The sequence below is a fragment of the Cherax quadricarinatus genome, chromosome 97 (genome assembly GCF_038502225.1).
Source record: "Cherax quadricarinatus isolate ZL_2023a chromosome 97, ASM3850222v1, whole genome shotgun sequence".
In the NCBI taxonomy this organism is placed as follows: Eukaryota; Metazoa; Arthropoda; class Malacostraca; order Decapoda; family Parastacidae; genus Cherax; species Cherax quadricarinatus.
Genome location: NC_091388.1, coordinates 4,777,366 through 4,794,052, shown reverse-complemented (window position 1 = coordinate 4,794,052; position 16,687 = coordinate 4,777,366). Strand labels below are relative to the sequence as shown.

Genomic DNA, 16,687 nt, shown 5'->3' with positions numbered 1-16,687 from the left:
AAAAATGATCCTAATTGGATGAACAATAGATTAAAATATCTGATTGGTCAAAAGAGAGGCATATATAGGCAAATCAAAAGAGGAGAGGGGCAATTAAGAAATCGATATATTCAGTTAAAGAGAGAAATAAAAAAGGGAATTAGAAAAGCAAAAAGAGATTATGAGGTTAAAGTTGCAAGAGAATCGAAGACTAACCCAAAAGGATTCTTTCAGGTATACAGAAGTAAGATCAGGGACAAGATAGGCCCACTCAAAAGTTCCTCGGGTCAGCTCACTGACAGTGATAAGGAAATGTGTAGAATTTTTAACACATACTTCCTCTCAGTTTTTACACAGGAGGATACCAGCGATATTCCAGTAATGATAAATTATGTAGAACAGGACGAGAATAAACTGTGCACGATTAGGGTCACAAGTGACATGGTCCTTAGGCAAATAGATAAATTAAAACCTAAGAAATCCCCAGGCCCTGATGAACTGTATGCAAGGGTTCTAAAGGAATGTAAAAAGGAGCTTAGCAAACCTTTGACTAATCTTTTCAACATATCGCTACAAACTGGCATGGTGCCAGATAAGTGGAAAATGGCAAATGTGATACCTATTTTTAAAGCAGGTGACAGGTCCTTAGCTTCGAACTATAGACCAATAAGCCTTACCTCCATAGTGGGAAAATTTATGGAATCAATAATTGCCGAGGCAGTTCGTAGCCACCTTGAAAAGCATAAATTAATCAACGAATCTCAACACGGTTTTACAAAGGGGCGTTCCTGCCTTACGAATTTATTAACTTTTTTCACTAAGGTATTTGAGGAGGTAGATCATGGTAATGAATATGATATTGTGTATATGGACTTCAGTAAGGCTTTTGACAGGGTCCCACATCAGAGACTATTGAGGAAAATTAAGGCACATGGAATAGGAGGAGAAATTTTTTCCTGGATAGAGGCATGGTTGACAAATAGGCAGCAGAGAGTTTGCATAAATGGGGAGAAATCAGAGTGGGGAAGCGTCACGAGCGGTGTTCCACAGGGGTCAGTGTTGGGCCCCCTGCTGTTCACAATCTACATAAACGACATAGATGAGGGCATGAAGAGCGACATCGGCAAGTTTGCCGATGACACCAAAATAGGCCGTCGAATTCATTCTGACGAGGACATTCGAGCACTCCAGGAAGATTTGAATAGACTGATGCAGTGGTCGGAGAAGTGGCAGATGCAGTTTAATATAGACAAATGCAAAGTTCTAAATGTTGGACAGGACAATAACCATGCCACATATAAACTAAATAATGTAGATCTTAATATTACAGATTGCGAAAAAGATTTAGGAGTTCTGGTTAGCAGTAATCTGAAACCAACACAACAGTGCATAAGTGTTCGCAATAAAGCTAATAGAATCCTTGGCTTCATATCAAGAAGCATAAATAATAGGAGTCCTCAGGTTATTCAACTCTATACATCCTTGGTTAGGCTTCATTTAGATTATGCTGCACAGTTTTGGTCACCGTATTACAGAATGGATATAAATGCTATGGAAAATGTACAAAGGAGGATGACAAAGTTGATCCCATGTATCAGAAACCTTCCCTATGAGGATAGACTAAGGGCCCTGAATCTGCACTCTCTAGAAAGACGTAGAATTAGGGGGGATATGATTGAGGTGTATAAATGGAAGACGGGAATAAATAAAGGGGATGTAAATAGTGTGCTGAAAATATCTAGCCTAGACAGGACTCGCAGCAATGGTTTTAAGTTGGAAAAATTCAGATTAAGAAAGGATACAGGAAAGTACTGGTTTGGTAATAGAGTTGTGGATGAGTGGAACAAACTCCCAAGTACCGTTATAGAGGCCAGAACGTTGTGTAGCTTTAAAAATAGGTTGGATAAATACATGAGTGGATGTGGGTGGGTGTGAGTTGGACCTGATAGCTTGTGCTACCAGGTCGGTTGCCGTGTTCCTCCCTTAAGTCAATGTGACCTGACCTGACTAGGTTGGGTGCATTGGCTTAAGCCGGTAGGAGACTTGGACCTGCCTCGCATGGGCCAGTAGGCCTTCTGCAGTGTTCCTTCGTTCTTATGTTCTTATGTTCTTATGTCTGCTATACAAGGCAAATGGTGGACTCATTAATGGGGCTTAAAGACTATCTACTGCACCAGGGTAATCAGTTAAGAATACTATAATGTAATCAGTCAAGAATACTATAATATCTAAAATAGTGATTAATGTAAATTACCAATGTATATGGTATAAACCTTGGTAATAAATACCGACAAGTTGGTTTAGAAAGACACGTAAGCAAACACTATAACATATTTATTAGAAAACGTTTCGGTCCTTGAACCTTGATCACAGAAGTGATCAAGGTTCCAGGACCGAAACGTTTTCTAATAAATATGTTATAGTGTTTGCTTACGTGTCTTTCTAAACCCACCAATGTATATACACTGATATACACCTCTCAATGCATATACACCTCTCAGTGTATATACACTCAGTGTACATATACACCTCTTAAGAGTATACACGAGTTAATACAAAGGTATGGTTTAGAAAGACACGTAAGCAAACACTATGACATATTTATTAGAAAACGTTTCGGTCCTGGGACCTTGATCATTTAGGTATCTTTATTTCGAAACGTTTCGCCTAACTGTTGCATATGTGTCTTACCTAACAACCTGTCGGTATTTTATACCATTTTAATGTTCGACCTTGATCATGTTAGAAGTGATCAAGGTCCCAGGACCGAAACGTTTTCTAATAAATATGTCATAGTGTTTGCTTACGTGTCTTTCTAAACCAACTTGTCGGTATTTATTACCAAGGTTTATACCACTACAAAGGTATACATACTCACCCAGCACATGTATCATGAAGGAAGCAAATAGGACCATCCAGCCTGTGTATATACATAGAGATATACACCTGTGTATATGCACACACAGCCAGTGTATACACACACACACACAGCCACGTTAGAGTATACATAAGTTAATACAAAGGTATACATACTCACCCAACACATGTATCAAGAAGGAAGCAAATACGACCATCCAGCCTGTGTATATACAGCCTGAGATATACACCTGTATACACACACACACATACATACAGCCACGTTAGAGTATACATAAGTTAATACAAAGGTATACATACTCACCCAACACATGTATCAAGAAGGAAGCAAATACGACCATCCAGCCTGTGTATATACAGCCTGAGATATACACCTGTATATATACACACACATACATACAGCCACGCTAGAGTATACATAAGTTAATACAAAGGTATACATACTCACCCAACACATGTATCATGAAGGAAGCAAATACGACCATCCATCCCCATCCACCATCAGGAGGACTGCCCATACTTTTGACTATATTACCGTCTTCCTGTCCCTCCATATCTCCCTTTCTTGGCTGTGTCTCGTGCTGAGGTACAGTCATCCTCCCTCTAACCTGGGTGTATACCTACACCCAGTATATATCCCTCTAGGGGGGTATATATCAGGAATATGTTACCCTGGCGAGGCTATTATACCTAAATATTTAATTTCAGTGGAACCTAAGTGGGTGAAATTGGTTAATTTAAGCACGTTCACTGCAGTGGGCACTGTAAAGACACTGAGGTGTATATCCCTCTAGACGGTATATATGAGGTATATATTAGCCTGGCTTGGCTAGGAAGCCTCTAAATTTAATTTCAGTGGAACCTAAGTGGGTGAAATTGGTTAATTTAAGCACGTTCACTGCAGTGGGCACTGTAAAGACACTGAGGTGTATATCCCTCTAGACGGTATATATGAGGTATATATTAGCCTGGCTTGGCTAGGAAGCCTCTAAATTTAATTTCAGTGGAACTTAATGGGAGGAATTTGTTAATTAAGAAACTTTCACTGCAGTGGGCAGCACTGCAAAGACACTTATACTGAGGTATATATATATCCCTCCAGACGGTATATATAACGAGGCTGGAAGCCTGGCTAGGCTAGGAAACCTTCAGATTAAATAACAGTGAAACCTTGCGGTGAATAAAGTTATCTAATCACTTTCACTGTTGTGGTGTAAGTGGGGGTCACTGTAAAAGTCACTTAAGAACGCTAAGGTATACTCAGGGAGGTATACTCAGGGAGGTATACTCAGGGAGATATACTCACGGAAGGTATACTCAGGGAGGTATACTCAGGGAGGTATACTCAGGGAGATATACTCACGGAAGGTATACTCAGGGAGGTATACTCAGGGAGGTATACTCAGGGAGGTATACTCAGGGAGATATACTCGGGGAGATATACTCGGGGAGATATACTCAGGGAGGTATACTCAGGGAGGTATACTCAGGGAGGTATACTCAGGGAGATATACTCAGGGAGATATACTCAGGGAGGTATACTCAGGGAGGTATACTCAGGGAGATATACTCAGGGAGGTATACTCAGGGAGGTATACTCAGGGAGGTATACTCAGGGAGGTATACTCAGGGAGGTATACTCAGGGAGATATACTCAGGGAGGTATACTCAGGGAGGTATACTCACGGAAGGTATACTCAGGGAGGTATACTCACGGAAGGTATACTCAGGGAGGTATACTCAGGGAGGTATACTCACGGAAGGTATACTCAGGGAGGCATACTCAGGGAGGTATACTCAGGGAGGTATACTCAGGGAGGTATACTCAGGGAGATATACTCAGGGAGGTATACTCAGGGAGGTATACTCAGGTATATACCAAGTATCACACGAGTTTACATTTTACAATGAGAAACGATAGCTTCTTGGGGTATATTTTGAGATATGAGGTATATATTGAGGGTATGATATACTACATAAATACATAGTGGTATATACACCACATATATACCGTCTGTGACTTTAAAACTGCGTAAATACCTGTACACAGTATACACACTGACTATACCCTCATACCATACATATATTTCTGGTCCAGGGCATACCTTGGCATCATGCCCAGGTTATACCTCCTCCCTCAATATATACCAATAGATATTTATGGTATATTTAAGGTAGTTAATGACGTAGTGTATCTATCGGGGCTGGATCTATTATAGATATACCAGGCTTGGTGTGGGGACTTAGGGGTATCCCTGGAGGGATATATATACCCCTGGGAGAGGTATATATGAAAGAATTGAATATTACGTCTAAGAAATTCCAACAGGGGTTATATGGTGACTTAGAGGGATACCTCAGGAGGGATATATACCAGAAAAGAGGGATATATACCCCCCTGGGAGAGGTATATATGAACGGGTAAAAAAAAAAGAATTAGTAAATGCGTCTAGGAAATTTCCACTGGCTTAATATAGTGGCTTAAGGCTTGTGGGTTATCCCAGGAGGGATATACACTAGAAAAGAGGGATATATACCCCCTGGGAGAGGTATATATGAAGATCTGAACTACACACTGAGTATCACTCGGAATTTCCCACTGGCTTTGTTTACAAGTCACTGATTGGGTTCCCCCTGGGTTCTGCGGGGTTCAACTGGGTTGCCACTCGCCCCCTGGGTTCTGGAGGGTGCTGGCTTGGGGTTGGAAGCCACCAGGGGGGTGTGGGTTTGATCCAGGTGGCACATGGGTGGTCTCTTGTGGAGCGAGCAGAGCGCGTCCTCCCTCGACCAAGGTTCAGCGTCTACTGAGCCATCAATACCACAGCACCTCTATATGTACCAGTACTACCAGCACCTCTATATGTACCAGTACTACCAGCACCTTTATGTGTACCAGTACTACCAGCACCTTTATGTGTACCAGTACTACCAGCACCTTTATGTGTACCAGTACTACCAGCACCTCTATATGTACCAGTACTACCAGCACCTCTATTTGTACCAGTACTACCAGCACCTTTATGTGTACCAGTACTACCAGCACCTTTATGTGTACCAGTACTACCAGCACCTTTATGTGTACCAGTACTACCAGCACCTCTATATGTACCAGTGCTACCAGCACCTTTATGTGTACCAGTACTACCAGCACCTTTATATGTACCAGTACTACCAGCACCTTTATGTGTACCAGTACTACCAGCACCTCTATATGTACCAGTACTACCAGCACCTCTATATGTACCAGTACTACCAGTACCTTTATGTGTACCAGTACTACCAGCACCTCTATATGTACCAGTACTACCAGCACCTTTATGTGTACCAGTACTACCAGCACCTCTATATGTACCAGTACTACCAGCACCTTTATATGTACCAGTACTACCAGCACCTTTATGTGTACCAGTACTACCAGCACCTCTATATGTACCAGTACTACCAGCACCTCTATATGTACCAGTACTACCAGCACCTCTATATGTACCAGTACTACCAGCACCTCTATATGTACCAGTACTACCAGCACCTCTATATGTACCAGTACTACCAGCACCTTTATATGTACCAGTACTACCAGCACCTTTATGTGTACCAGAACTACCAGCACCTCTATATGTACCAGTACTACCAGCACCTCTATATGTACCAGTACTACCAGCACCTCTATAAGTACCAGTACTACCAGCACCTCTATATGTACCAGTACTACCAGCACCTTTATGTGTACCAGTAATACCAGCACCTCTATATGTACCAGTACTACCAGCACCTTTATGTGTACCAGTACTACCAGCACCTTTATATGTACCAGTACTACCAGCACCTTTATGTGTACCAGTACTACCAGCACCTTTATATGTACCAGTACTACCAGCACCTCTATATGTACCAGTACTACCAGCACCTTTATATGTACCAGTACTACCAGCACCTTTATGTGTACCAGTACTACCAGCACCTCTATATGTACCAGTACTACCAGCACCTTTATATGTACCAGTACTACCAGCACCTTTATATGTACCAGTACTACCAGCACCTTTATATGTACCAGTACTACCAGCACCTTTATATGTACCAGTACTACCAGCACCTTTATATGTACCAGTACTACCAGCACCTCTATATGTACCAGTACTACCAGCACCTCTATATGTACCAGTACTAGCAGCACCTTTATATGTACCAGTACTACCAGCACCTTTACATGTACCAGTACTACCAGCACCTTTATGTGTACCAGTACTACCAGCACCTCTATATGTACCAGTACTACCAGCACCTTTATGTGTACCAGTACTACCAGCACCTCTATATGTACCAGTACCTCTATATGTACCAGTACTACCAGCACCTTTATATGTACCAGTACTACCAGCACCTCTATATGTACCAGTACTACCAGCACCTCTATATGTACCAGTACTACCAGCACCTCTATATGTACCAGTACTACCAGCACCTTTATATGTACCAGTACTACCAGCACCTCTATATGTACCAGTACTACCAGCACCTCTATATGTACCAGTACTACCAGCACCTCTATATGTACCAGTACTACCAGCACCTTTATATGTACCAGTACTACCAGCACCTCTATATGTACCAGTACTACCAGCACCTCTATATGTACCAGTACTACCAGCACCTTTATATGTACCAGTACTACCAGCACCTTTATATGCACCAGTACTACCAGCACCTTTATATGTACCAGTACTACCAGCACCTCTATATGTACCAGTACTACCAGCACCTCTATATGTACCAGTACTACCAGCACCTCTATATGTACCAGTACTACCAGCACCTTTATATGTACCAGTACTACCAGCACCTTTATATGCACCAGTACTACCAGCACCTTTATATGTACCAGTACTACCAGCACCTCTATATGTACCAGTACTACCAGCACCTCTATATGTACCAGTACTACCAGCACCTTTATGTGTACCAGTACTACCAGCACCTCTATATGTACCAGTACTACCAGCACCTCTATATGTACCAGTACTACCAGCACCTTTATATGTACCAGTACTACCAGCACCTCTATATGTACCAGTACTACCAGTACTGCCAGCACCTCTATGTACCAGTACTACCAGCACCTTTATATGTACCAGTACTACCAGCACCTTTATATGTACCAGTACTACCACCACCTTTATATGTACCAGTACTACCAGCACCTTTATATGTACCAGTACTACCAGCACCTCTATATGTACCAGTACTACCAGCGCCTCTATATGTACCAGTACTACCAGCACCTTTATATGTACCAGCACTACCAGCACCTTTATATGCACCAGTACTACCAGCACCTTTATATGTACCAGTACTACCAGCACCTTTATATGTACCAGTACTACCAGCACCTTTATATGTACCAGTACTACCAGCACCTTTATATGTACCAGTACTACCAGAACCTCTATATGTACCAGTACTATCAGCACCTCTATATGTACCAGTACTATCAGCACCTCTATATGTACCAGTACTACCAGCACCTTTATATGTACCAGTACTACCAGCACCTCTATATGTACCAGTACTACCAGCACCTTTATATATACCAGTACTACCAGCAACACCAATACTACGAGCACTGCCAACATTACCAGTACCACCAGCGCTACCAGTATTACCAGCACTACCAGCACCTCTATATGTACCAATACTACCAGCACCTCTATATGTACCAATACTACCAGCACCTCATTATGTACCAATACTACCAGCACCTCTATATGTACCAATACTACCAGCACTACTAGTACTACCAGCACCTCTAAATGTACCAATACTACCAGCACTACTAGCACCATCAGCACTACTAGTATTATCAGCACTACCAATACTACCAGCAGCTCTATATGTACCAATACTACCAGCACCTCTATATGTACCAATACTACCAGTACTACCAGCAGCTCTATATGTACCAATACTACCAGCACCTCTATATGTACCAATACTACCAGCACTACCAGTACTACCATCACCTCTATATGTACCAATACTACCAGCACTACCAGTACTACCATCACCTCTATATGTACCAATACTACCAGCACTACCAGTGCTACCAGCACTATCACTACTACCAGTACTACAAGCACTACCAGTACTACCAGCACTATCACTACTACCAGTACTACGAACACCTCTGTATGTACCAATACTACCAGTACTGCCAGCACTACCAATACTACCAGGACCACCAGTATTATCAGTACTTCCAGTACTACCACCACCTCTGTATGTACCCTACTACCAGTACTACCACCTCTATATGTACCCTACTACCAGTACCACCAGTACTACCAGCACTTCTTTATGTACCTTACTACCAGTACTACCATTAATACCATTACTACCAGTACTACCAGCACTACCAGTACTACAAGTAATAGCACTACAAGTACCTCTATAATGTACCTTGCTACCAGTACTACCAGCATTTCTATATGTACCTTACTACCAGTACTCTATATGTGCCTTACTACCAGTACTCTATATGTACCTTACTACCAGTATTCTATATGTACCTTACTACCAGTACTCTATATGTACCTTACTACCAGTATTCTATATGTACCTTACTACCAGTACTCTATATGTACCTTACTACCAGTACTCTATATGTACCTTACTACCAGTACTCTATATGTGCCTTACTACCAGTACTCTCTATGTACCTTACTACCAGTACTCTATATGTGCCTTACTACCAGTACTCTATATGTACTCTACTACCAGTAATCTGTATGTACTCTACTACCAGTACTCTCTATGTAAGTTACTACCACTACTACTACCACCATTACCAGCTTGAACTGTTATGGTGTCCCTGAAGCTTGAACTGTTATGGTGCCCCTGAAGCTTGAACTGTTATGGGCTCCCTGAAGCTTGAACTGTTATGGTGCCCCTGAAGCTTGAACTGTTATGGGCTCCCTGAAGCTTGAACTGTTATGGGCTCCCTGAAGCTTGAACTGTTATGGGCTCCCTGAAGCTTGAACTGTTATGGACTCCCTGAAGCTTGAACTGTTATGGGCTCCCTGAAGCTTGAACTGTTATGGGCTCCCTGAAGCTTGAACTGTTATGGGCTCCCTGAAGCTTGAACTGTTATGGACTCCCTGAAGCTTGAACTGTTATGGGCTCCCTGAAGCTTGAACTGTTATGGGCTGCCTGAAGCTTGAACTGTTATGGGCTCCCTGAAGCTTGAACTGTTATGGGCTCCCTGAAGCTTGAACTGTTATGGGCTCCCTGAAGCTTGAACTGTTATGGGCTCCCTGAAGCTTGAACTGTTATGGGCTCCCTGAAGCTTGAACTATTATGGGCTCCCTGAAGCTTGAACTGTTATGGTGCCCCTGAAGCTTGAACTGTTATGGGCTCCCTGAAGCTAGAACTGTTATGGGCTCCCTGAAGCTTGAACTGTTATGGTGCCCCTGAAGCTTGAACTGTTATGGGCTCCCTGAAGCTTGAACTGTTATGGGCTCCCTGAAGCTTGAACTGTTATGGGCTCCCTGAAGCTAGAACTGTTATGGGCTCCCTGAAGCTTGAACTGTTATGGGCTCCCTGAAGCTTGAACTGTTATAGTGCCCCTGAAGCTAGAACTGTTATGGGGTGCTCGAAGCTAGAACTGTTATGGGCTCCCTGAAGCTTGAACTGTTATGGGCTCCCTGAAGCTTGAACTGTTATGGGCTCCCTGAAGCTTGAACTGTTATGGGCTCCCTGAAGCTTGAACTGTTATGGGCTCCCTGAAGCTTGAACTGTTATGGTGCCCCTGAAGCTTGAACTGTTATGGGCTCCCTGAAGCTAGAACTGTTATGGGCTCCCTGAAGCTAGAACTGTTATGGGCTCCCTGAAGCTAGAACTGTTATGGGCTCCCTGAAGCTTGAACTGTTATGGTGCCCCTGAAGCTAGAACTGTTATGGGCTCCCTGAAGCTAGAACTGTTATGGGCTCCCTGAAGCTAGAACTGTTATGGGCTCCCTGAAGCTAGAACTGTTATGGGCTCCCTGAAGCTTGAACTGTTATGGTGCCCCTGAAGCTTGAACTGTTATGGGCTCCCTGAAGCTAGAACTGTTATGGGCTCCCTGAAGCTAGAACTGTTATGGGCTCCCTGAAGCTAGAACTGTTATGGGCTCCCTGAAGCTTGAACTGTTATGGTGCCCCTGAAGCTAGAACTGTTATGGGCTCCCTGAAGCTAGAACTGTTATGGGCTCCCTGAAGCTAGAACTGTTATGGGCTCCCTGAAGCTAGAACTGTTATGGGCTCCCTGAAGCTTGAACTGTTATGGTGCCCCTGAAGCTAGAACTGTTATGGGCTCCCTGAAGCTAGAACTGTTATGGGCTCCCTGAAGCTAGAACTGTTATGGGCTCCCTGAAGCTTGACCTTAGGTGACAGGCCCTCCAGCTGACTGACTCTAAGACTATGGAAGGTCATTTGGCTCTGAAGGCTGAAACCGATTTTTCCTGAAATATTTAGGCTTTAGATATGTGGCAATGATTTAGATAAGAAGAGGAGGCGTGAAGATGTAAAACTACATAAAAGATGTAAGAAGGTGTAGGAAAGTGAAGGAAGATGTAAAACGATGTTAGACGATGAAGACGGAATAGTAAGAGATGGTGAGGTTGGGACCTCAAAGCCTTAGACCTAAAATGGGTTGGACCGAGGTGACTGTGGAAGGGTTACAGATGACCTACGGAAGGGTCACAAAGGTGACTGTGGAAGGGTTACAGAGGTGACTGTGGAAGGGTTACATTAGTGACTGTGGAAGGTTTACAGAGGATCTATAGAAGGGTTACAGAGGTGACTGTGGAAGGGTTACAGATGACCTACGGAAGGGTCACAAAGGTGACTGTGGAAGGGTTACAGAGGTGACTGTGGAAGGGTTACAGATGACCTACGGAAGGGTCACAAAGGTGACTGTGGAAGGGTTACAGAGGTGACTGTGGAAGGGTTACATTAGTGACTGTGGAAGGTTTACAGAGGATCTATAGAAGGGTTACAGAGGTGACTGTGGAAGGGTTACAGAGGTGACTGTGGAAGGGTTACAGATGACCTACGGAAGGGTCACAAAGGTGACTGTGGAAGGGTTACAGAGGTGACTGTGGAAGGGTTACAGATGACCTACGGAAGGGTCACAAAGGTGACTCTGGAAGGGTTACAGAGGTGACTGTGGAAGGGTTACAGATGACCTACGGAAGGGTCACAAAGGTGACTGTGGAAGGGTTACAGAGGTGACTGTGGAAGGGTTACATTAGTGACTGTGGAAGGTTTACAGAGGATCTATAGAAGGGTTACAGAGGTGACTGTGGAAGGGTTACAGAGGTGACTGTGGAAGGGTTACAGATGACCTACGGAAGGGTCACAAAGGTGACTGTGGAAGGGTTACAGAGGTGACTGTGGAAGGGTTACAGATGACCTACGGAAGGGTCACAAAGGTGACTGTGGAAGGGTTACAGAGGTGACTGTGGAAGGGTTACAGATGACCTACGGAAGGGTCACAAAGGTGACTGTGGAAGGGTTACAGAGGTGACTGTGGAAGGGTTACATTAGTGACTGTGGAAGGTTTACAGAGGATCTATAGAAGGGTTACAGAGGTGACTGTGGAAGGGTTACAGAGGTGACTGTGGAAGGGTTACAGAGGTGACTGTGGAAGGGTTACATTAGTGACTGTGGAAGGTTTACAGAGGATCTATAGAAGGGTTACAGAGGTGACTGTGGAAGGGTTACAGATGACCTACGGAAGGGTCACAAAGGTGACTGTGGAAGGGTTACAGAGGTGACTGTGGAAGGGTTACAGATGACCTACGGAAGGGTCACAAAGGTGACTGTGGAAGGGTTACAGAGGTGACTGTGGAAGGGTTACATTAGTGACTGTGGAAGGTTTACAGAGGATCTATAGAAGGGTTACAGAGGTGACTGTGGAAGGGTTACAGAGGTGACTGTGGAAGGGTTACAGAGGTGACTGTGGAAGGGTTACATTAGTGACTGTGGAAGGTTTACAGAGGATCTATAGAAGGGTTACAGAGGTGACTGTGGAAGGGTTACAGAGGTGATTGTGGAAGTTACAGAGGTGACTGGAAGGGTTACAGAGGTGACTGTGGAAGGGTTACAGAGGTGACTGTGGAAGGGTTACAGAGGTGACTGTAGAAGGGTTACAGAGGTGACTGTGGAAGGGTTACAGAGGTGACTGTGGAAGGGTTACAGAGGTGACTGTGGAAGGGTTACAGAGGTGACTGTGGAAGGGTTACAGACAGCCGTGGAATTCTTCCTTGAAGACACAGATGGGAAACTGTCATGGCCTAAAAGACATTCCTTTTCTCAAGAACAACAGTTCTTTCTCTTAAGACATGGCAAGAATATGCCATCTGTCTCTCTCTGCAGTTAAGATGAGGGACAGTGAATGCAGGATGGACTGTATGGTCTGCAACACCACAGACAGGGCATTCTACCACTGAATTGCAGTATTTTTCCAATGTAGCCGAAGCGCCAGCAATTTCTACTTTGCGGTGTAGGGATCTCTTGCTACACTTGTGGGCGTTCTTCTGTTATGTTGAATATTTAAGACACATGTGCAACAGTTGGGTATCTTCACTGATGAATTGTTTTGCCCACGCATTCGGCTTTCTCAGTCAAATACAGTGGAAGCGGTGTAATAGTGAAATAAAGATATCAGTCCATCAACCTTGGAGAAGTATTTGAGGTGATCAGTCCCTCAGCCTGGAGAAGAGTTCAGTTTCATGGTCTGGAACAAGGTGATCAGTCCCTCAGCCTGGAGAAGAGTTCAGTTTCATGGTCTGGAACAAGGTGATCAGTCCCTCAGCCTGGAGAAGAGTTCAGTTTCATGGTCTGGAACAAGGTGATCAGTCCCTCAGCCTGGAGAAGAGTTCAGTTTCATGGTCTGGAACAAGGTGATCAGTCCCTCAGCCTAGACAAGAGTTCAGTTCCATGGTCTGGAACAATATCATTCCAGACTATGGATGTTATACCATTTTCAACAATCCCGCTAGGTAAACAGGTGGTAGTTCACAGCTATAAAGTTAGCTTTGCTATATTGCAAGAATAGAGCATCTGTCCTCATGCAAGAAGTATACAAGTGTCGAATTTTACAATTGGGAGACTCGGGAGCTCAAGTTGCTCCAGAATGTCATTACTCACGAGAAAGTCATGTTGTATGATTGTATTCAGGAGGATAACAGTTCCACAGCAAGAATTAAGGGAGATGTGTCTGGAAATCGTAACTGGTGTGTAGTCATTGTTGTTAAGAATTGAAAGACTATGTGACTGCTCTGATTCTTGTACTGTGACAATGCGTGAGCCACTCTTAAGTACGTGGATGGAAATGTTCTGCTTAACATGACGAAAGAGTCGTTTGGTGATAGTGGTTGGTAAGATAGTCAGTAGTAGAAGTTGGCTGGAGCATAAAGAAATTAATCCAGGACTTTGTGAAACACAGAGTTTAAGGGGAGGAATTACCTAGCTGGTTGTTCCTTAGAAATGCAAGAGAAAACTGAGGTAGAGTGATCTGCAACAGGTTGAGGTCATTTGAACAGGGAACCAGAGGTGTACTGTCCTGAGTTGTGTGAACGATCTGAAAATCAACACACTACTGTAGGGGGAGAAGCCAGAATTGTAGTCAAAGATTCATGGACGTCAGACGTGTCAAAAGGGTCTGTCAAAACCATGGTATCAGAGGTGGGCAAGGAAATCTTACCTGCAGAAGGTAATGGGTTGGAAGAGAGGTCTGAAGAATGGTCCAGTGGTGTGTCAGGTTCTATAGTGGATGCTGTAGAAGGGGTCCAGGAGGAGCACGGGTCTCCATAAAGAAGTCAGGTCATTCCAGTTCAACCCACCCAGGTAATTTCTCAATCCCATGAAATTGGTCAAGCGGAAGTCAGGGACAGACTTGATTGCCATTCTAAGGGAAATTCCATGATATATTGAAACTGAGTGATCTGTGATTACTTTCCCCCAAGCTCATCATTAACCTTAATATTATTAATCAGCAATTCCTTGTTGGCAAGAACCAAGTCAAGCAGGTTATTTCCTCTAGTTGGTTCTGTTACAAACTGTTTTAAACAGCAATCCTGAACTGTATCAAGAAAATCGCTAGACTCCAGATTTCTTAGTCACATTGTTCCTATCTATTTGTCTAAAGTTAAAATCTCCCATTAACACATTTTCACATCCAGATGCCTCATGAATTTCATCCCATAGAAATTTACTGCATTTCCTATCAAGGTTTAGGGTCATATAAATCACCCAAAATTAATTTTTCACAGCCCTAAATTATCTGTAACCAAACAGATTCAGTGTCTAACGCTTCTAATTTTATCTCATCTAACACAAAAATTTAAATTATCTCTGACATACATCATCACTCCACCATCCTTCCTGTTGACCCTATCAGTGTGGAATAGTTTATAGCCTTGTATGTGGCATTCAGAAGGCATTTCTCTATCTTTCAGGCTGGACCAGGTCTCTGTTATAGCAATAATATCTATGCTACCTGCACATGCTATTAATCTTAGCTCATCTATCTTATTTCTTACACTCCTATTAGTATGGTAAACCTTAAGGAAGCTAGTCACTTGCTCACTCTATCTCTGCTGACCAGTTGCATTTCTTGGTAACTTTAAAGTGAATATCTTTCAAACATTTCCCCCGAGATATCCTGGTAATATCTACTGGTTTTAACCCTAGTGTTGCAACCTGTTTGTTTCCCACACACACCCATACCTCTATATTCTATCAGTTTAAAGTTCAAGACAAGTCAACAAAAACCCAATTGATCGAGCTGGCTAGTGCTACCATTCTAGTCCTCGAGAGATGTCCCCATTCAGGGATGGATTTACTATGTATAACTTATGAAGGTTAAGCTTCAGGCCACTAATCCTGGAGAGCCCCCATAACGGTTCAAGCTTCAAGGCCCCCATAACAGCTCAAACTTCAAGTCCCCCATAACAGTACAAGCTTCAAAGCCCCCATAACAGCTCAAGCTACAGGGCCCCAAAATGTAGGTCCGCACTGACCCCATCCCTTCCATACGTATCACATTTGCAAGAGAACTTGTGCAAGTTAGATTGCAAGGTCCTTGCAGTATCTGTTTAGCCAGCAATTGACACCAATTTCCCAAGACATCTATTCATTGCACATTTCCCATCTAAGCAAGATGCTACATATGACTGCGATCCACCTCTTAGATTTAAGTTCATCTATAGTTGACCTGTACATATTAAACACAGTTTCATACAAGAACACACACAACACACCAGTTTCACATACAATCACACACAATACACCAGTTTCACATAAAATCACACAATACACCAGTTTCACATACAATCACACAATACACCAGCTTCACATACAATCACACAATACACCAGCTTCACATACATACACAATACACCAGCTTCACATACAATCATACACAATACACCAGCTTCACATACAACCACACACAATACACCAGCTTTACATACAATCACACAATACACCAGCTTCACATACACAATACACCAGCTTCACATACACAATACACCAGCTTCACATACAATCACACAATACACCAGCTTCACATACACAATACTCCAGCTTCACATACAATCATACACAATACACCAGCTTCACATACAATCATACACAATACACCAGCTTCACATACAATCATACACAATACAACAGCTTCACATACAATCTCACACAATACACCAGCTTCACATACACAATACACCAGCTTCACATACACAATACACCAGCTTCACAATCACACACAATACACCAGCTTCACATACAATCAC

General features: G+C 43.1%; 1 protein-coding gene across 4 annotated transcripts in view; it reads right to left on the bottom strand.

The window, feature by feature from the left end:
- Mct1 (Monocarboxylate transporter 1) overlaps positions 1-5,657 on the bottom strand; it is an 80,516-nt gene extending 74,859 nt beyond the window's left edge. Inside the window, exons 1-2 of one of the 4 annotated variants that reach the window (XM_070105162.1) lie at positions 5,394-5,657; positions 3,305-3,570 (exon numbers count right to left, since the gene is read on the bottom strand). In XM_070105162.1, the coding sequence (XP_069961263.1) occupies positions 3,305-3,452 (148 nt within the window). In that variant the 5' untranslated portion in view covers positions 3,453-3,570; positions 5,394-5,657. Of the gene's footprint in view, positions 1-3,016; positions 3,069-3,304; positions 3,571-5,393 lie in introns of those variants that run through there. The other 3 variants (XM_070105161.1, XM_070105163.1, XM_070105164.1) reach the window with 3 other exon arrangements.
- Between the last annotated feature and the right edge of the window lie 11,030 nt (positions 5,658-16,687).